This window comes from Aquila chrysaetos, chromosome 4, assembly GCF_900496995.4.
Source record: "Aquila chrysaetos chrysaetos chromosome 4, bAquChr1.4, whole genome shotgun sequence".
NCBI lineage: Eukaryota > Metazoa > Chordata > Aves > Accipitriformes > Accipitridae > Aquila > Aquila chrysaetos.
Window position 1 is genome coordinate 30,125,382 of NC_044007.1, and position 21,636 is coordinate 30,147,017.

Below are 21,636 nucleotides of genomic sequence, written 5' to 3' on the forward strand. Positions count from 1 at the left end.
CTTCTATCTCATTGGAGCAACAGGACTATGCTTTAGCTCCCATGAGGTGGGAAGAAATAGCTCCACCTGGTGTACCACATAACTGATTTTACTACTTACTATTTTACTTACTACTACAGCATTAAACACTTCAGAGCATGGTATAGTACAATAACATTTTAGAATCATCTGAGAACAAGCAAATGAAATAAATGCCCGATTATGTGGAGATGGTAAAGTCTCCATCATGAAAGAAGTATAAAAATTATATTAACATAAGGCTTATGATTAGCTTCCATAAGAAGCTGTTAGTTTATTATCTCCTATTTTTCAAAAGCCTAGTAGGAAGCCTATTCCTTCAGAGAACCAAAACACACTGCCAAAAAAGCCACTCTAAGTTGCAGCAGTCATGCATTCTTCATCAGGAGTGGCAGATTAAACATAGTTTCAGGTAAATTCTTGGATCTCATTACAAGAATCTTTACCCCAGTGAAGCAGAGTTTCAAGCTCTTGTCTTAGCAGCAAAGGCCCAACCTTCTTTTCTCTTATTAAACATACTAATTCCTAACTTCAGATGATGCTTTTCATCTATATATGTGTTTTGACCCATTTTGACAAAAGTTAAAAATAACCAAAGGTTAAAAATAACTGTTATATAAGTAACGTAAAAATATCTGTCTGATTCCTGAACCATCAAAATATATCACAAAGAATTTATTCTCTAGAAAACAAGGAAAAGTGCATTGTAGTGTATGAATTTGCTTAAGTTTGTGTAATACACATTCTTAGTGTAGATATTAATAATCTTCAAAGATCTTGTTGAATATCATTCAGTGCATGTGTAAGTCGTCTTATTTTATTTTCCATGGCTTTTTTATTGTTTGCCGTTTCCTGCAGAAGCTGCCGCATTTCTTCTTCAACATAGTAAACCTGAAAGAGCACATAAGGAAAAATAAGAATTCTATTTGATCTCTAATATACCTAAAACTATATAATCTTGGCAATTCTTAACACCGAGAAGCAATGCAGGAGTTATACACTTATGGTAAATAACCAATGCACTACTTTGGACATTGGATGCAGTAGCAGAATTTTGCTTTAAAAAAGAAGTATTAATTTGCTAGGAAATAGTGAGTAATGTATCAAAAACCAAAATACCTGCTACGCAGAAAAAGCACCAGTTGTCACACTAAGGAAGAATGCAGTATATGACAGGAAGAGTAACTGTTAACACTGGCATAGGTGAGTTAAATGGATTATCTGGCACAATCATCATTATTCTTGCCTGTACAGATAAGGAAATGTTTAGCTATCGACTCATAACAGCTACATAGCATGCAACTTTACTTTGCTTGAATACAGAACCTCATGATGGTACAGCGCTAGAGATTTTCTTGCTGCGCAAAGATTGAGTACTAAAACAGGGCTGTTCTCGTCCAGAGATTAGCCAGATAGATAACAGACACGTGACTTCCAAGCGCCACTGTTGTAGCAGCTATAGAAGAAAAATGCAAATACAGTAAACATAAATTTAGTATTAACATTACTTTTTCATTTGCTGCTTCAATTTGTTTTTCCTTTTCGTTTGCCAGCTGCAATAGTTCTTCCTGATGAGCTGCCAACATTGACTCCAGTTGTTTTCTAAAAGCATCATCCATTTCATGAAGCTTTTCCACAGCAATCCTAAAAAGTGATAAAAACAATAAATCACACTCCTGCAAACAACTGAAGTATTTCGCTTTGCCCAGTTCTGCCTTCGATAAGGTTTTAATAACAGACATGAAGACAATTATTTCAATATCTAGCATCAGAAGATGTCCTGTTTTCTCAAGTACGTGTTCTAGTTTTATGCACCATGTTTAGGGTTTCTGGCATTCCTCTTAGCAGAAGCATTTAATCACTAGCAAAGAATATGAAGATTCGGGCTTGTTACTGTCAATGTGGATAAGAACTCCACCTGTTTTCAAACATCTACTTATTATGCTTTTTGCTTCCTGAGAAGTCAATAACTGAACTACGTGATTCTGTAAACAGCCTGTAAGCCTCTGTCTCACAGAAATAGAAAAGCATCTGCTTCACAGTAGTGAAGCATTTCCTTCAAGCAAATTCTCCTTTTAGGGGATAATTCTAAACTATCTAGCAACAGAAAGCAAGGCAAATTATTCCACTATACAATTAATTTACACCGATTTTGAGAGAAAACAGAATTATTTGGTACAAAATTTCAGTTTCACCACTGATCTTCCAACAATTCCAAAACCTAGTACTACTGACTACTTGAGGTGGTTGATTTTTGTTTTTTTGCTTGTTGTTTGGGGTTTGTTTGAATCAAACTTGACCATCAAGATATTTTCTTTCATTTATTAATCAGATGACCTTCCTTAAAATAACAGCAAAAGTATAATTAATCAAAGTGTTTAATTTAAAAGTGTAAAGCCAAATACTTTAGTCATACTAGCTTATTCCTTCAGTAACAGTGTGGTTATCACTGCTAGATAAATATGCAGTCTTATTAACTAGCTAATCTTTTCTTAAGAATAATTGGGAGGAAGGAAGAAAAATAAGACAAAGGGGCCAAAGAATAAGGTAAAAATCACACTAACAATCTAAGCTCATGACAGGCAGCAGTCTACCATACTTCTCCATAATGCCAGAAGCATATGAAATAACTAAGCATCACCTAAGTCCCTGACTATTTTCTGGGTTATGACTATGTTTCAGTATCATCTCATATTTACTATTAACTGCTCAAATATTGACAGTACAAGAGGAAAAACAAAAGAAATTAAAAACCTGTTGCTACTTGTATGGGAAGAAAATGAGAGGTAACTTCTAAACAGTCTGTCACAGACTGACATACTTATTAGTATTGTTGTGATAAGTATTGAGGATCTGTCCTCAATTTCCTACACGGTGCACAAGGTATTTTCATCATCCTACACAGATGTTTGTGAAGCACTGTGGCCTCTCCTCATAAGCCCAAATGCCAGCCACAGTTGCTTGGCTTGACCTGTGATTTGCGGTCAGTTTGTCCCACGCACCCTGGTCACAAGCTAGAAGGTTGACAGGCTCATGCTCAAAGAAACCCTGCTGCAGACTGTGAGACTGTGCCTCACATGCACAAGCATCTTTACTGCATGACTCCAGCCAGCATGTGTGATGACTGTAGAAGAGTCCCTATCATGTAAGCATGACATGGCATTTCCTCACAGAGGTAAACCAAAAGCATTGTGGTGGAATGGGCATACTAGGGAGGAATGAGTGTAGGCTCCCATTATTTTCAAAGAAAACGGGAATATAGCTAAGACGTTTCAAGGACGAATGCTATAACTGAATGCTAGTTCCACAAAGTCAGTCACCTGTATAGCAAGAATTACTTCTATGCACACAAGAGTTTGCAGCAACTGGGCTCACCAAGTACTTAAAAGTATTATGCATTCTTTCACCATATAATCAGACATTTTTGTATATATATTAACAGCGAAACTCTATACAAGCAGTCACAAAATAAGCTATTAAGGTGTTCACCTCTGAGTTTGAAGACTTTTATTTCTCTCTTCAATCAGCTTCTTCTCTTTGACATCAAAGCTTTCCTTCATTTGTTTAACCTGCACCTCCAGCTGGCTTAATAGCTCTCCTTTACCTTGCCACTTCTTTTTCAGTGTGCTGAAAATAAAATGCACATATTTACAATGAATGTAGATACCACTTCTTAGGAGAGCAGAAAGTTTTCCATGCTTCCATTTTTCCACATTTTTGTGGGTTTTAACAGCAAGGAAGTACTCTCTGAACATAGAGTAACTTCAGAGCAGTGTTGCATATTATTATGATCCCAAAGAATTATTGCCACTTGTATCACCTGTGTGCATTCTTAATGTCATCGAGTTCTACTTCTTTTTCTTCTAGCAGTTGCTTTAATTCCTCTTTTCTTTCATTTTGCCTTTCTAATTTTTCCATTAGTTCTTCAAATTCAGCAGCTTTTTCATCCAGTTGTACTTGAAAAAATTTCTGAGCTTCCAGATTTTCTTCCTGCAGTTTTCTGATTTGTTTATCTTTTTCTTGTAAGCCCTTTAGAAGAGAAATATTTTAGAACACAAACTCCCTTCATTTTAACTTTATTGTTACCCTTTAAGAGTATCTGTTTAGTCTATGCTGGAATAAAGCAGAGAGGGACATGTGAAGGTTTATTCTTCCAAACATACTATATGAAAAACACTTAGTAAAGCAACAGCCAGTTAAATAATCATCATCTACAAGAAGTCAGAATTAAAAAAAATAAATCATGAAAACATGAATCTGAAATTGAAAGCAAGAAAAAGTTTAGAACTCTAATACAACAACTTATTCTACATATACAAATCACTGAGCTCACATTGTTATGTGGCTATATAGTTTCATGAGTAACACGTCTAACCTTAACTGACATAGCATGCTATAAAACTTTGGTCTGACGAATAAGCTAAAGTCTTAAGTCTCTAGATGAGATGAATGGAATTAATAGAATAAAACATAGTAGCTCTGCTGTTAAAATACTGATTTACAAGATTTACAAGCAAAAAAATACTTACATTGTAAAATAAACCTAAAACAAACTTTAATATATTTTTTTTCCTTTTCTTTTAAACAAACAGGAAGAATTATGCTGTCCTCGGTTTTCCTCTCTCAAAGTCATTATCAAGAATAACTTGAAGCAAGGCAAAGAAAAAGGTCTTTACATAAATATGGTTCAATGAGAGATCTGAAGTAGCATCTCTGTACATCAAGTTAATGCAAGGCCCTCTTCCGCTCTCAGTGAAATCAGTTGCCACTGGCAACCTGACTGTGCTTTCTGAGTTAGTAAACTAGGAGAGCAGAGCCAAATTTCATTACAGCCTTTACAATAACTTTCACTGCAAGTCTTAATTTTAGCTAAGCACACAACTTGTCAGACATGGCACTTACTTCTTTTAATCTCCTAATTGTTTCTGTCTGATCATCCACTATTTTGTTTTTAATTCTTATAGTATCACTGTCCTGTTCCTTTTGCTTTTTTAACATCTCAATCTCATTCGTTAAAACTTCAATTTTTGCCTCCAGTTTTCCCCGATCTTGAGCAAGATGAGCTCCTAGATAAAACAGGATAGTCACACTACAGCACCCATTTTACAGATGACTTCAAGATGTATAATGTCCAGGGTGGGGGTGGGGGGGGAGGTGAAGGTAAGAACCACCTTAAAAACCTAACATGACTGACCATTTTACCCACTGGAAACACTGTAGGGCTTTAATCTGTAGGTAGGTAACACTTAACATGAAATGCAGAACTGAAGGTCTGTATTTTACCCTTTGAAAACTTCTCTGATAAAAGTCAACAGTAATTCTTACAGACCCAGTCAGTCTCAAAGAACCCACAAGGTGGTGCTGAGTCACACGAATAAGGGAAAAATGAAAAAAGCCCAAGCTTTTTTTCACCCAGTATTTAACAAATTTTTTTTTTTTTTTTTAAGATATATACTGAAATTTTCACATTAAACTTATCTGATAGACAAGTAACATCACATAACACTATCTACAAATCCTTGTTTTCCTAGTTTCATATTTAAAAGTTCTTTGTATAACATTATGGTGTTTTGACATTTTGGGGAAATACATAAACTATATTTGCAACCAAGTACCCCAACTGCTGTTATAGTTCCTATAATGGCCTGTGTACTACAAAAGATCTGTTTTTGCACATCATCTTTATGACTGGATAAGATCAACAAGGCATCCAGAGACCCTGTCATGATTACAACTATATTGGAGTGTTTATTTGAAAGGTATGACATTGAACGCCACCATTTTTTCTGCAAAATGAAAAAAAAAAAAAAAAAGTTATTTTACCCTGTTGTGCCAACTCCTGCCCCCATATTTTTCTTTCCATTTTTAACCCATCAATCACAGACTCCTGGGCTGTCATTTGAGAAATAAGTTTTCCATTTTCCTTTTTCAGAAGTTCAACTTGAACAGCCTTCTGTTTGTTCTCCTCAATCAGAGTTTCAAGTTCTTCTGTTCGACACTGTATGAATGAACATTGAAAAAAGACAATTAAGATCCTTTAAAACAAGTACTCAGAATTCCAAATCAATACTAAGCGGCTAGGAAAGTAATAGTTATACACAGCAAATTAAGTTAACTGAGGAATATTCTGCTTGCATACAGTGTTCTATCTGCATCTCTTCCCAATAATGAAACACAAATGTTTGCTTCAAATAGACATACTTCAATCCCAGAAAACTGTAAGGCTGATTTCTAAATAGCCACCTTATCAATGCCATTATAAACACCTGTTTAGAATTATAAATGCACAAGTCAAAAAAAGAGAAACAAAGTCAAGTTAAGATCTTAAAAACCAAATCAAAAGAAAACAGACAGAAGCTGGGATGAACTTCCATTTCCCATGATAAAGTTTTATCTTCAGTTATGCGGGCTACTTTGTTTTACAGATTACAGCTGTTTAGCATAGCTATTTTTAAATTTTGTTTTTAGCAGCATCACTGACTTGCAGAATCCTATTCTATATCGCAGCACAATGTTTGGACACCCCAACAGCAACATGTGCAGAGGAGATCAGAAACAGCTGTGTAGGGGTTGTACTGCACAGAAGTTTTAACATAAAGATGGACTGGATACATACATGGACTGGATCACACAACAGTTTGAAAGTTACGTTCCTAAGATTTTAAAGAATTATTTACAGACAATGTAGTACTATAATATGTTACCGTACAGTGATCAGCAGTGTAAGGCAAAGCAACTGAGCCCACGGTATTTAACATTAAAATTAGACAATTAGTAGATAATGACTAAAACTGCTAATTTTATGCAACCCTCAGATAATAAGCTGCTAATAACTACACTTGATTATTTGTTCAATTTCATTTTTACTTCACATACAGGGACCACTGCAGAACCATATTCCAATTACTTTGAATTTACAAAGGGTGAGGGCTATTAATGTAGGTTTTTAAATCTCAGTTTAGAGTGACCACTTGACAATATACAAACTGCTAGAGCTCACAAGGCAAGAAGTGCACTTCTGAAGACATGAATGGTCTAGATTTTGCTATATGGGGAGCAGTGTTAGTGAGAAATAGAAGTGCAAGATTCAAGAATAAAGGCTGATGTGGAATACTCTGACTGAAAGACACGCGTTTCCCGCTGCTCTGAAACAATCTAACTTGTATGAAATTATTACTTTTATAGATAAAATATTACCAAAACCCCATATATACATGTTTAAATGTTTTGAAACAAATACCTTTAGGTTTGCTGTAGCTTCTTCATTTGATTTTGTTAATTCTGCAATCTTTGCTTTCTGTTCTTTCACTATACTTGTCAGGTCTTGGATCAGACTTGCCATCTCTTTTTCCTTTTGTTCAAACTCAGACAGGGCTCGTTTATGTTCAACTAGATCAGCAGCAACATTTTCAAAACCCTGTTTTACCTGAAGTTTTATAAGATAAGACTTGAAAAATGCTAACATTTCGAAGAAGTGTGTATACATACACGCAAATGACATTTGAATTTCAAATAAAGGAAGAAATAGAAGTTCATCAACAGGATGTGAAATTAGTGAATACCTGAAATTGGTTTTCTACCAGTTTGTTGGTGATAATTCAACTCAAAAAACTGGTTCTGCTCACATACGGATTTGTAAAAAAAAAAAATAAATAAAAAAAAAAAATTCATGGGTAGATGGGAAGCAGAGCAGAAAAACCATAGCTTGGGAAATGAAAACAATGTCTTGGTTTAATCTCATTGTTAAGATTAACATTAAAATCTGGAAAGAATAACTTAAAATTAATTCTATTTTTTTTCCTTGCAAGGGAAAGATTTGAAGGGTGAAAAAACCAGTCTTTTCTTTCCCTTCTTCCATATATCCAACTGATTTAAAATGAAGAAAACCAAGTTTAAGTGAAGGTGAAGCATTTAAAATCTTATTTCATTTAACATATGAAATAATGTGAACACTAGCCATAGAAATAAGTTATCTAAGGAATTTAGTAATCAAGTTTTGAATTTGAATTTTAAAATGCATATCCAAAATTTAGTTTTGAAAAGCTAAACAATAGGGAACTTTATTATTAAATACACTGGTATACATGTAACCATAACCTTATCAAAGCACCACAAAGAGTTTTTACAATAATTGAATATATTCTAATGGAACTCAACATCTTTTAGAAGATATTAATACCACCAGGTAGAAGTTTTTCTAATTTCTTTTGATTAACTTTTACTTATGAACAAAAATGCTGCGTTTTTTGAGTGCTGACTTGGCATTTGGTGTCTATGTTCTCATCATTGATATTTCAAAGCTTACTACCAGAATTTTTAGATGACTCCTTGGACCACAGACCTTAAGGATCAAAAAACCCACAAAACAAACAAACAAAAAAATGTGTTGGTTTGGGGTTTGGTTTAAGAGAACTACAACTCCACCTACTTTGAGATGAAATGTTCTCTTAGTCTTACCTCTTTAAATCTTTTTGCTTCAATAGTTAAAGCTAAACGAAATTCATCTTCTAACTCTTTGTACTTCTGGTTTAACATATTAATTTTCTCCTGAAATTCTTTAACACGCTGTTCATGCCTTTGTTCCTCTTTAGCCACTTCTTTTGACAAAGCATCTTGAAATTCAGGTCCATTTAAAGCAACTCGGGTTTCAAGTTCTTTCCTGAAGTTACCAAACATATACTTGAGACAAGAACTGAAGTATCTCTCAAAACTGTTTCAATTCATTTCCTTAGTATTTCTTAAAAAGGATAAATTACATAATAAATGGGATAAATTCCTTAGTTTCACAGACAGATTGCAGTCTTCTATGACAATGGCTCTGGGATGAGGAAGAGTGTGTCGACTACTGTTAAAACACCCAAAGGATCAACCTTACTTTTTAATTCAAACTTTTGTAGAAATTATTCAATTGCTTTTTTGCCGTTAATTAGCATTTATTTGCTTTGCTACTAAAGATCTGGAAAGGACATTGGAGTTGGGGAAAAGCACTGTATAGCCAGATACCCTCTTTGGCAGTAATTCTCTTCACCCTCACTGAACACCTGTTACTTCTCACTCAGACCCAAAACCTGAAAAGCAGCAGCAATGGAGACCTACAGGGTTCCAGGCTAAGCCTCCTTCCTGTCTGGAAGCATCTCTATAGGAGAATGTTGAAGCAAAAGCACCCTGTACTTTAAGACTACTCTGTTCATCTTCTTTAAAACACAAACACAAAATGTATCACCTGTCTTTCATTACATCTGTTGGAAATTTATGAGATAATAATTGGAAGTTCTCAAGACACAGCTATCAGATTCTTCCCATCTAAACCTGCAGTTATCTCAGTATCTCAATACATTTATCCTTGTAAAATTTAGCAAATGTAATCAGTTTATTTTATTAATAACCTCCCTCACATACTAGTATGCCACACACCACTTGTTGCTTTAGTTTATACACACATTTGATTTTATTAGCTAAACAGTATAGAACTTATGTTCAAGTATTCTCCAAAAAGAGGAAAACATGCAGGCAAGCCACCCACACACCCTGAAGAAAGATACTGTAGAAGCTGACTTTTTTTGGAACACTTTGTGTTATCGTAGTATATACAGATCTTCAGGCAATAATTTGAATGCAATTTTATTTCTATGTGATTATTTCCTGGATTAAAGATCAAGTATTTAAAATAAAGAGTTCAGCCATATAATAAGACAAGAACCTATCAAATGAAAGGCCAGAAGAACACAGTTGCCTTCATGAACTGATGAGTCAGGAATCCACAAGATACGAAGATATTCTTAAATGAGCAAGAAAATGGGTGAGAAGATGTCTACATTTTTACAAAGACCATCTCTCCCATTAAAAACAAACACACACACGCTTTGCAGAACACATTTAAACAAAAAAATGTTTGCAACACTAGCATCTCTATTAACTTGTGAAAAGAAAATAGAAAACCCCATACCTTTGCTCTTGCTCTCTTAATATAAGAAGTTCATGTAGTTGTTTTACCTTCTCCTTCTGTTGTCGGAAGGATATTCGAAGTAACTGTACTTCTCTTTCATTTGCTGATGCTCTAAGCTCTGCTTCTTGCACCTGTTTCATCTGTGTAGAATTCATAAAGAGGAATAAGATTTTCTTGAAACTGTAACTTATTCTTCATGTCTTACACTAGAATACAAAGGAACAGGTGCTTTAATACAGTTTTATACATGTCCATGTGGGCCATTATGTTTACAGCAAGCTCCACAATTCTCAGTATTTTTCACAAAATTTTATGGAATTTTATTATGTTACCTAGCCCAAGACAAAGGAAGGTTTTTTTGGTGTTTTTATTTATTTTTTTTTTTAAACTTAATATATTTTGTTACACTTGCAGAAATTTAAGACAAGATGTTTAAAATTAAGTTTTAGCTTAACTTACAACACAAAGCAACTTTCATGAAGAACCAAGGACATTTACTTAATCTATAAAGAACTTGAAAGAGTCCTGCAGAAGTCAAAAAAATATATTGGCAGAACGATTTTCTCAATTACAAACTCTTGTATTGTAATACTTGTATTAGTTTCAAGCAAAACATTTTTAGAGGTATTCAATATAACTTTCTTGTTTCAACACTCCAGTTACAAAAAAATGTATCTTTCAGAGTTTTACAGTTTAAAGTTGCTGAACAGAGCTGCTTTCTAATGATTTTACAAAAAATGGAGAATCAATATAAACACCAGGTGGCATACTCGATGCAAGCTTTTATGCGTAATTCCATTTTATAATCTTAAGCCTTTTACAAACAAAGCTGTCTTTTCTGACTCAACAAGTAGGAAAAAAATTATATGAAAAAAGGTTTTAATTACTCATGAAATGGTAATTCAGAATCAAGACACTTCAGAAGGGTGCAGGTTAGAACATGCAATAGAAATAGCAGAGGCAATGTTAATGGAGATATTCTTACTCCTAATCATTATTTGTAGCATTCATCAAGGATTGCCTTTTGTGCTCAATCAGTGAGCAGCAACAACTTATCTTGTCAATCTGTCCTCCTAAGCAAAGGAAAGGGTCTCCACATTCTGTACTAACACAATTCTAATCTCTTTGCTTTCCAGAGTATCAAATCTGTGAATGGTTAATGGAGTACTCAAGATTACTCTAAGTGTCAGTTATCTAATGGCAGAGCTAGAACACAGAGACAAACCAGTTTACTTTCTAACTCTCACAAGAAAACAAACAAAAAACCCCCAAACCCCACAAAACAAAAGACCAAAAAAAAATTTCCCAAGCCTGTTTTATTTCAGAATTCCATCACAACTATCCCCTCAACTTGATTTTTGAACAATCAATCAAAACAAAAAATAAAAAGTTAAGAAACAGCTGTATGGAATGTCATGCACTGAGAAATAAAACATTCCAATGTTTATCATCTCCTGCAGTGTCACTTAAGATACATAAGTGCTGCTGCATGTTACGAGTTCCAGCTTGAGTATGCCATACAGTAGTTCATACAGTAACTTCAGTTGTATGAAAATAGTTGTGAGGCTTGAGTATGAAGCTAAGTTCTTATGTTCTACATGTTAAGCCTCTTCATGAGTAACATTTGGATGCACCTCACTGTATTCCTGTTGTTTTGTGGATGAAGTGAAGCAATTCTCTCCTAAATTGAAGCACTTAAACCCAAAAATTTCAAGTGAGAACACATGCAAATGTAAAGACTGCCAGAAAATAGGGTACACATTTAGATGCATAGTAACTTAACTTATTTGCATAGTAACTTATCTTGAATCCCTTAAAGTAATCTAGTAATGTTGACTGAAATCCTTAAAGTTACTACCTAGAGTAGCCATAATTTACCACTGAAGGTAATTGCCAATATGTACTATGAGAAAGCTCTATAAAATATGCTAGAATTTGTTAATCTTTGAGTTGATAATAGGCCAAAGGTATATTAAATCTGAACATTCAAAAAGAGCATTTAGTTTCTACAGCATGATGATTATTCTTTGAAACATAATTATTAAAGAGTATTTGCTACAGGATCTTAAAGTCAGGAGCAAAGACCCTCCCTTAAGTTTTGCAGTGGATAAAAATGATGCTACTACTATCAAGAGAGATTACTTATTTCTATAAACTCATTAAAGGAAAAATAAAAACCTCATACACCAATAAGTATTTCCTTTCTTATAGGAAAAGAAAAAAACAAAAAACCCAACCACTTCTGTAAATCACTAAATTTAGTGCTTTTCAAGGTGACAAGCAGACACACGATGTAAACTGAAGGTCACTTCTGGATCCATAATAGCTCCAGGGTATTTAGAGGTAAGGAAAAAAAATGGAAGAGCCACTCAGGTGCCTCAATAGGAGCCTAAAGTGGAGGGTGGTTAATCCATAACTTAAATGGCACTTGCAGTTAGGCTGTCAGTACACTCCCCAACTGTGTTTCCTTTTAGAGTATCCGAGTGACGACATACCCTAAAGCACCATACTAGCAGTTCAGACTTTTCAGGATGCATATATTTGGATTCAGTTTCTGTAAGTGGATGTGTTCAGTGACACAGAAATGGGCTGATAGGAATATAATCAAACAATAGGAATAGATATTGGAGGATGCAGCAGTTGGCCACTGAAAATTCACCAATTATTGTCAGAAACAGTGGCAGTATCTGGTCCAGCATCTTGATATTATGTATTTGTATACAGAACAAAGTGCCTCTGACAACAAAAGCATCATCTTCTCCAGCTGTAAAAACAAAACCAAAAAAATCCCAAGCAAACAACCCACAACCAACCAGAATCTTTAAAATAAGTTCTCAGCAATTACTGTTTTGTTCTCGTTGCAATTAAAAGCATCTAATTCTTCAGATCAGCAAAACAAACAGAAACAGCAGATTTCCATCTCGCTAGTAAAATCCTTGATTTCAGCAACATTTCAGAAAAATTGTCTTTGTTACTGTACATTTTCAGAAAATATCAACTCTCAGTGTTAAGTACATAGGACTTGTTCTCCTTTATCTTAATGCCAAATCGCATTACATACTTCTATTTATAAAAGACATTCATAGACAATTAAAAAGGATACTTGTTATTAACTACTACTATGTAGAAAAAAAGCCCCAGCTTTTATTGTGGAAAACTCAGGCTTAAGGCTTGTAAAATCTAGTGTTTCTTAATATCTAGGACTATAGTAGTCATCCTGTTGCCATTGTAGGATTTACTCATGAAAGATAGTTACCTCTATTGTTCGTTGTTGCAATCTCTGTGTCTCCATCTTGGATAGTGTTTCTTCTAAAGCTTGGATGGCCTTCTGATGTTCTGCTTCTTTATTTCTTGACTGATTTAACTCATTAGTAAGTCTTTCAGTTTCACCCTTCAACTGTTGGACATCTGCTTGCAGTCTTGTTTTAACATCTCTCTCTTTCAATATCAATTCCTTTAACCTGAGAATAAATAAAATAAAGTTGTATTACAAACATTTTAGTATTTAGTTTGATGCCAAACACCTTGAGAAAAAGACATTAGTAAGCATTGTAGCACAGTATCTTGTTCTTCGCTGGGTCTTACTATTTACAGCACTGTCATGTAAAACTGTTTAAAAATACATAAAATACTACTGAAGTCATGTGTAGCATTACTATATGGAGCTTCATTTTAAGAGCAACTAAGCTGGAGACAACCTGATAGGTAGGTCTTTAAGGAAATGACATTCCAGAATCATTTTGCTTTACATAGAAGTTGAACAATTCATAAATTTGGAATTTAATAATTTTCTTCAGAAAACTTTGAAATATCCATAAATATTCTAATAATTTTTGATATAACATCTATCTCAAAAGAAAAGAAACATAATAAGCCTCTTATCCAAGGTGGTAGCAAATAAAGGTGGGAAGTAAACCTAGAACAAAAAGAAAAAAAAAAGGGGAAATAATCACAGTCAGTCATGGATAGTAACTCAGGAAGCACTTGTCTTGTTTCTTCCTTATGAGAAAGGAAGTGTGTCTTTGATAAATACAATGCAGTTAAGAGAGACAAATAAAGCAGACATCTCCAATCATAGCTGACAATAAACAATGCTTTGTTAGAAGGGAGAACTTTTTTTTGGGGGGGGCGGGCAGGGGAAGGATGCTGCTCAGAACTTACAAGGATGGCAATAGCAGTCTATAGGAAGGCATGCTAGGCCTGACCTACACAACATATTGCTTATTGGCTAACTCTGGTCTGCCAGAAACATCTTTGTTCAAGTGCACCGTGCAGGAAAAAAAAGAACGCTGTGTGTATAGGTGGAAAGGGAGATTGGGAATTGGAAGCTGAAAGTATGATAACAGACAGCTACTAGAGCTTGAGCTGAAAGAGAAAGTACAATTACACAGATTGCTTGGAAAGTAATGGCTAGAAATGAAGGTAAGCGACACTGATACTGTTCTGAGAAAAGAACAGGAAGAAAGCTATAGAGCTGCAGAAAGGAATTTTAGGTAATAGTGAAAGAAATTCTAGCACTACTGCTTGATGTGTTATTTTCCAAGTACATTGTTTAAAGCTGTTCTCATTTCTTAAGCCTGTAAGTTGAATTCTCTTAAATTAAAAAAACAAAACAAACTCTTATACTACAGCATTCTCCCTACCTGTTTGTAGTGTATACAGCCATACTTTGAATATTCTTTTCTTCTTTTGCATGTTTCTGTAGCTCTCTGACATGCTCTATTAATTTCTTCTCTGCTTGCTCTGCTTTCCATCTCCTTTCTTTCTCCTGATCCAGTTCCTGAATCAGCGCCTTAGCAAGAACACGGTAAGCATCAACTTACTAGGAAACATTCAAATGTAGCCAAAAATGACAAACAATATTCATAATTGTAGAACAAGATTTTTTTTTGTCTTTCTAGAATTCATGGATGACAGAGGAAAGTGCAAGCAACCAGGTCAAAAACCCCCATAAAAGTGAAAATAAATTCTCTTCCAGCTGACACTACAAGAACTCCACTATTTTTTGATACTATCTACATGCAGTTATTTTTGTCACCTCCAATTTTAAAGTTTCACCAGGAGACATATGCTTGGCTTCAGGTGAAGACATATTTAACTTGAAATGATGCAAAACATACTCGGTATGTAGATTCTTCTGTGGCATTTGAATTAATTTCTTCTACTTTTTCTATATTGCTCTGTCTTCCAGTTAATATTTCAGCTTTTCTTCCCACTATTTCCAAGTCTCGAGTATCTGATGATGAATTGAGATGACAGTCTCTCTGACTGGAGCGTGGACATGTCGAGGAACTCTTCTTCTCTTCCCTATAATAGCAGGACATCAAGGTGTATTTATGAATATGCAGAGTTTAAACAATAACAGGGGATTCAGACACCTTTTAAGGGACAAAGTTTTACAGTTCTGTGTAGAAGCTGAGTTGTAGAGAGTTCAAAACCACGTAGAAAATAATTTGCAATCAGATCATAAAACAAACAAGTGAATTCAAATCTTCAGCTGTAAAAAATAATGTAGTACTAGTAGATGCTACCTTAAAAACATCTTATGATCACATAGATATGAAACAATGTTAGAGAAGCACAGCAGCTGTAGTGGCTGACTAAACTAATATATTCCAATTTATATAATCTTCTATTCATCACTTCTGATATTTACTATATAAATCAAACAAATTACTATGGCATCCTCAGTTTCATCACAAAATATGGACAGTTATATTCTTGACCATCGTTCTGACACCATGAAATTTTTACTTCTTAATGACTCAATTCTTCTGTCTGTAGAGAATAATTCTGTCACCACAATTTAAAACAAAGATGAAAATATAAGCTGTTAGAATTCTGAAAGTGTTTGTTTTGGAATCTTCAGTTCAATTTCCTTTTCCCCTAAAGACAGAAAATGCTCATATAGGGAAATGACTGAGTGAAGCTTCAGTAGCTAATAATTTTTAGAGCATTAACAGAGCTAGTTTACCCAACCACTTTCAGCAAAATGTTTCAAGTCAAACTACATTCACTCTGACAATATTCAGCTTAATTCATTTTGGCTTTATGTGGCAAACACTGGGATACCTGTCAGTTACTTTGTTCTTAAGATGATTTGCATGATACCTAGTAGATAAGGTAGTTTTACGGTAAGTAGGTATCTTGCTTCTTTTCACAATCTTTCTGTTGTTCTCTTTCCCACTCTCATTTTCACTCTCAGAAGTTGGATCTGTGTCTCTCTTAGCTTTGAGAACATTTGGAGGAGCTTCCCTTCTTGAGGCATCAGATACCTAAGAACAGATCGAAGTTTTATCTATACATTTTACAATTTCTAATTGACTAATTTCTAACACTTATTTGGGTGCTATTTTTAAAAAGTTCACACAAAATAATTTTGTTAGAAAAGTAAATAACTGCTTCCAAACAACCCCTTCCCTCCTTGCTAAAACATTTTGTTGTTTTAAAGATAAAATAAACCCAGCAGAACAGCATGCTTGAGAATGTATAGTTGTATCTTCCTGAAATACCTGAAGTTTGGCAAAATCCTTAGGTGCAGACACTTGGTGCAAAATGTAAAACAAATACAGCTCTTAAAACCAAAAAAGCCTTGCAAACATGCAAGGTACACCACAAACTGTTACAAAAACATACCCGACAAACACATCAGACCAGCTATTAGCAAAATTAATTTTTACCAACTCTATAATCAGATATTTTGCTGCATTTCATATTTTACTCTGGTTCAGTTACTATATTGATAGCTTCAGGGTAAAAAAACAGAAAATAATTTTCTAATATAATATGATCAGATAGTTCTCCTAGTCCTGTACACTATGATTTTTATTCAGTATGAAAGTTTTTGTGATTCGGAGTGCAATCTTCAGTTTTAAAGACTTGTCTTTATATTATTCCCAGTTTCTCAAAATTATTAAGAACATATTAGCATGAAGTCAGCACATACATAGAAGTAGAAATGCTCCAGTCTATCCCAGCAAACTTTTGCATTATCAAAAGGTACACCCCCTTTTACAAACAAAACTTTCTGTGCAATCACAGAAAAAAATTCACCTTTTGCAGTATCTGTGAAATTTGATCTTCTATTTTTTTAATCCTTATCTCACTGTATATTTTATCAAGTTCGGCCTTCTCTGGTTCTGAAGACGAGACAATCTCTGTAGAGGAGCTGATGGCACTTTGTACTGGTATTCTTGTACGTTGATGAAAATGAGCTAACGCCTGGTCGATATGTGGTGTCACCACTGGTAAGGTTACATAGTTCTATCAAAAGGAAAGACAATCCTTGTAACATTGAGTTGTATGCAATATAAAAATAAAATGTATCAATTTTAAAATCAGTACACACAAACTACAGCACCTGATCTTTGGATGAGGGGCACCCAGATGAAACCAAACAGCCCAAAATATCTTCTAAACACTGGAAATCTGAACAGTTTTCTTCTGCTGGGTCCACTGGATCACCAGAAATATCTCTTCCATCTAGAGCTGTTAGCTGGGGCAATGTCTGAAGAACAGTTTCTCTATAACCTTGCAGAAAAGACCACATGTAAATTGAATTTAATCTCCGAAGGAGGTGTGTAGTATATTTTAGGTACCCTGTCATCTTAAATTATTTGTTGCATTTTTAATAGAAGAAAAATAAGTAGCGAGATATCTACAAGCGTCTCGCCTTTCCCCGCATGTAAGGCTTTCAACAGACAACATTACAAAACAAATTAACTGGGAAGCTGCCTGCCTAGTCCTTGTCTACACGGAGATTTCCCCACCACCATCAGCACACTGCAGTTGCACAGACAATGTTTTAGTATCAGTGTACTGCACCAAAACAGTTGTATCAAGTGCAAGGATACACAAACATAATGGAAAGGCAGGTTCTGAACAGTCTTAGAGAACTTCATCCTTTTTCAGTGAATTAAATAAGGCATTATGAAACTCTAACTCATTGAAGTTAAATGTCTTTAATAGAATTTGGGCTTCATGAACATTGCAGTTTCAAAAGTAAACGCCACCAAAGAGGTAGATAGGAAGAGGCATGTAAACACTTACAGAAGAAAACTAGTGGAATTTTCAAAGTTATCCAGATAACTTTAATAGTCCTGTTACTGCTTCCGTTGTACCTGAATGCATTTGTAGAACTTGTTCATGGGTGCTTTTGAAAACACTACCCAAGACCTTATTTGGCTTCCCTCAGTTATCTCTGAGTTTTTTTGTAAGAACTGTACACATATTACACCCGTATCAGTTATATGCTCATGATATGGCTGTTATTTTGTATTATCGTAATTCCAACTGTTCTACTCCTTGTAATGAAATTATCTTTGAGCTGTCCCAAAAGTATCAATCCTCCACTTCTACCTTCCTGTAGGTGATTTTCCCCTCTTATACACAAACAAAGAAAACAAACAAAACCTGCACCAAACCAGGATGCTACAATTTAACTTGTTTGAACACAGGGTGTAACATTTAAACAGCACAAGAAACCTACCCCCAAATCAGAAGCTCTAGGCAACGCAACTGAAAGTGATGTATTCACATGCATTCCTCTAATTTGTCTCCATGCTGTCTAGTGAAACCCCTGCCTACTTTTTGATGAAAATGCTAATTACTGCAGAGCATCTTAGAGTCTGTCACTGCTTACAGAGGCTGTGGGAAAAGGAGGAAAGGCTAATAGTGCTCACTACTGATCTTCCTCTTGTAGTCTCTATCAATACAAAACCATCTACTTCCCAAGCATGCCCTCTTTCTATATAGTCAATATCTCTATGTACATTCTTCAAATTCTCCACCCACTTTATAATATTAATATGCCTTCCCTCCTATTTCTGCAATACTTTCTCCTCCCATGACTCTTTGTCTATCTCCCACCTTAACCTAAAATATGTGAAAAGTTGAGCCTTATCAAAGCATAGGAGAAGTTACGTTTTGAGAATATTCCCAGAGGGGGGAAAAAAAAAAATTATGGAAAACAAATTAATTTTGACAGAATTTAGATTTCTGCAGGCTGGCCAGTTTATGAATGAATTTGCAAGTTTCAGAACCTGGCTCACAGCTTAAGGGAAGTCACTGACTTAATGAGCACAAAGTATCTACCCAACATGAGAGCCATACCTGCTGTGTGACAAACTGGATTGGCTTTTCCATTTTTTTCCAGTGTCAGACTCGTCAAACAGCGCAGCCCCTTTGTGCACTGGAGTAAGTGATTAATATTGTTTACACAGTTGCTGTGAAGGTCAATATGGCTAATCTTATGACTGGTTCCATGAAGGGACTGAAATCCTGAAAATTTAAGAAAACAAAAGAATGATTTCTGCTACAATCCTAGACTGTAGGGTTTAGAACAAGTGGCATCTTGTTGAAAAATATTCAGTAAATAATACATCATAACTGGAACTGATGCAACAACTTTTGCTCGATATCGTTGTCTACGTATGTTAATTAGCTATGGTACACTACTGCACAGCACAACACTTAAGCTAGTTATGAGAGCTAACTTCAAAGAAAGAGATTATTTTCTCACTGTTAACAAGCACGTAAAAATAAACATTTTGCTTGGAGTTCCTTTTTAAAACTTAGTTCATTAACAAAATTGTTACCAATGTTCTTTTTAATATTCTGCCACAAACTCCCTTGATTCTGTAGCTTAAAATCTTAGTCAGAAGCAACAACTGACCATTTCAACACACTGATTTAGAAGAGAACTTCCATACCACATCAAAATTTGCATTTTTGTCCTATAAAACGGAAAGATATGAATCTTTTGGAAATATCTTCTGAGACTATTGCATTTTTCACTTTGGAAATAAGTTTGAAATGTTTACTATGCTACTTTGTGAACAAGGTTGGCCTTGTCAAATACAGGAGAATAAATTCCAGTTCAGAACAACCCTTGATGTTAGAAACTTGAAAGCTGAGAGTAGCAGCAATTACCACCTTTACTAGCATTACTCAGTCAATTGGGTGAACTACTAGAAACTTCTAAAAATACACTTGGTCAAGTTTTTCAAAATTAAAAGTGAGGCAAATGCTTTTTATTCCACCGCACATGCCAAAGTCACTTACCAGAGAGATCATGTATGCGATTATATGACAAATTCAGTACAGTTAAATTGAAGAGTTTTTCCAGTCCTGAACAAAATGAGGAAAAAAAGAAACAGTAAGATTTGCAGAAGAATGCTCTACTTTCATCAAATCAAAACTTGCAGAATAAGCCTTTAAAAATTATAACTACAAATTATGACAATAAACTATAATCATAATATAAAAATCAGGTTTTCCTTCTAAATGAAGGCATTTTGCTATGATAAAGCTTACAGAGACTATATACTCTTTCAAAAATTTAAATAATAATACTCTCAGTAGCTCATACTAACTTCATATAACCTTAATTATAAGCAAGCTCTAACACAACTCTTAGAAAAGCTTCATGAGTCGCTAAACGGACAGAAACAAAGATTGCAGACCCTCCACTTTTGTTATCAGGTTACAGGATAAGCTTAGGGTGTGCAGATTAGCCAGGGAACTCAGCCCCTCGATCCGGCGGATTTGGTTTGACGACAGATCTAAATGCTGCAGATTCCAGAGGTGGCCGAGCCCTTCGATTCTGGCGATACGGTTACAGTGCACGTTGAGCGTGTGCAGGTCCGAGCTCAGCGAGACCTCCAGCAAGCTGCGAAGGAAAGGCACCTGCCATAAGCCGGGCAGCTTCATTCCCGGGCCGCTCTACCCGCCCCCGCCCCGCACCCCGCCACAGCCGCGGCTTCCCCTCACCCCGAGGGCCCAGCCCCCCGCGCCGGCTGCAGTGGGGCACCTGCCCCTCCGGCAAGCTCCTCACCTCTTAACGCCCTTATCCATGAGGCTGAGCTCGCCGGGGATGGCACGGTCCCCCGCCATACCGCCGCCTCACCCACACGGGCCGCCACTTCACTTCAAACTTCCCTCGCTTCCCAACGGCGGGGCGGCGCGCCGCGCTTTACGGCTGCGGCACAAAGCCCTCACGACAACCCCGCCGCAAAGCGGCGCCTCCCGGCTTTGATTCCCGCCCCCCCGCTCCCTCGCCTGGCGCACGCGCAGAAGAGGGCGCGCGAGGCGGCGTTGCTTTCTCCTCAGGGAGATGTTTGGGGGCCCTGGACTGCTTTTAGGGCCGATGCAGTCGCGGCTCAGAGCTTGCCACGGGCTCAGGTAGGCCTGGCCTGGCCTGGCCTGGCCTTGCCTTGCCTCGCCTCGGCAGGGGCCACGGAGTCACTGTGTAGAAGAGGGATTATCTAACGCACGGAAGCCCTGGCAGCGCTTCGAGCATTCGTTCAGTACTTGCCCATGGGCCTGCCAGCTCAGGGTCTGTTTGGTGAAATCTGGGGCTCCCACCGGATTTTGAAGAGCAGGGAGATCCCAGGTCTGTGTTGAGCTACTGGGGGGTTTCTGCTGGCCACGACTGGGGGATCTTGCTCAGCATGGCCTGCTTGCACAGCCAGGGAGGGCCTCCAAGTGACTATAACTAGTGACAAGGCACTGGCTGTTACAATACAACTAGGATTTGGAAGAGAGATGTAGCTAAAGGTGAATTTTGGTTAAACAGTTTCAGTGAGGCTGGACTCTATGTCCTAATAGACTTCTTCCTTGGACTGGGCACTCTACATGCTATTTAATATCAGTGCTATTGTAGTACCCCTTTA

The 21,636-nt window shown here is 36.2% G+C and overlaps 1 protein-coding gene across 2 annotated transcripts; it reads right to left on the minus strand.

Annotated features, from left to right (window-relative positions):
- Positions 1-267: 267 nt before the first annotated feature.
- On the minus strand, positions 268-20,956 carry LRRCC1 (leucine rich repeat and coiled-coil centrosomal protein 1). Of its 2 annotated transcripts, none has more exons than XM_030011088.2 (19): positions 20,799-20,956; positions 20,428-20,633; positions 20,027-20,092; positions 19,076-19,243; positions 17,325-17,494; positions 17,018-17,227; positions 16,076-16,239; positions 15,085-15,271; positions 14,608-14,756; positions 13,221-13,425; positions 9,965-10,104; positions 8,476-8,677; positions 7,259-7,444; positions 5,842-6,016; positions 4,921-5,084; positions 3,839-4,047; positions 3,508-3,645; positions 1,527-1,662; positions 268-909 (listed from the first exon to the last, which is right to left on the minus strand). In XM_030011088.2, exons 1-19 carry the CDS (start codon positions 20,855-20,857, stop codon positions 787-789), a joined length of 3,057 nt encoding a protein of 1,018 aa, XP_029866948.1. In that variant the 5' UTR covers positions 20,858-20,956; the 3' UTR covers positions 268-786. The 2 variants fall into 2 exon arrangements, with proteins under 2 accessions (XP_029866948.1, XP_029866947.1); XM_030011087.2 differs by having other exon boundaries at positions 16,037-16,239.
- Between the last annotated feature and the right edge of the window lie 680 nt (positions 20,957-21,636).

Bases quoted from the DNA above. Each gene is read 5' to 3' on its own strand.
- LRRCC1 (XM_030011087.2), bottom strand. From the start codon at position 20,857: ATGGCGGGGGACCGTGCCATCCCCGGCGAGCTCAGCCTCATGGATAAG. The intron at 16,240-17,017 runs GTGAATTTTTTT...ATCTGTTCTTAG, and splicing joins TTTCACAGATACTGCAAAAG to GTATCTGATGCCTCAAGAAG. The intron at 7,445-8,475 runs GTAAGACTAAGA...ATAAAACTTCAG, and splicing joins AAGCAAAAAGATTTAAAGAG to GTAAAACAGGGTTTTGAAAA.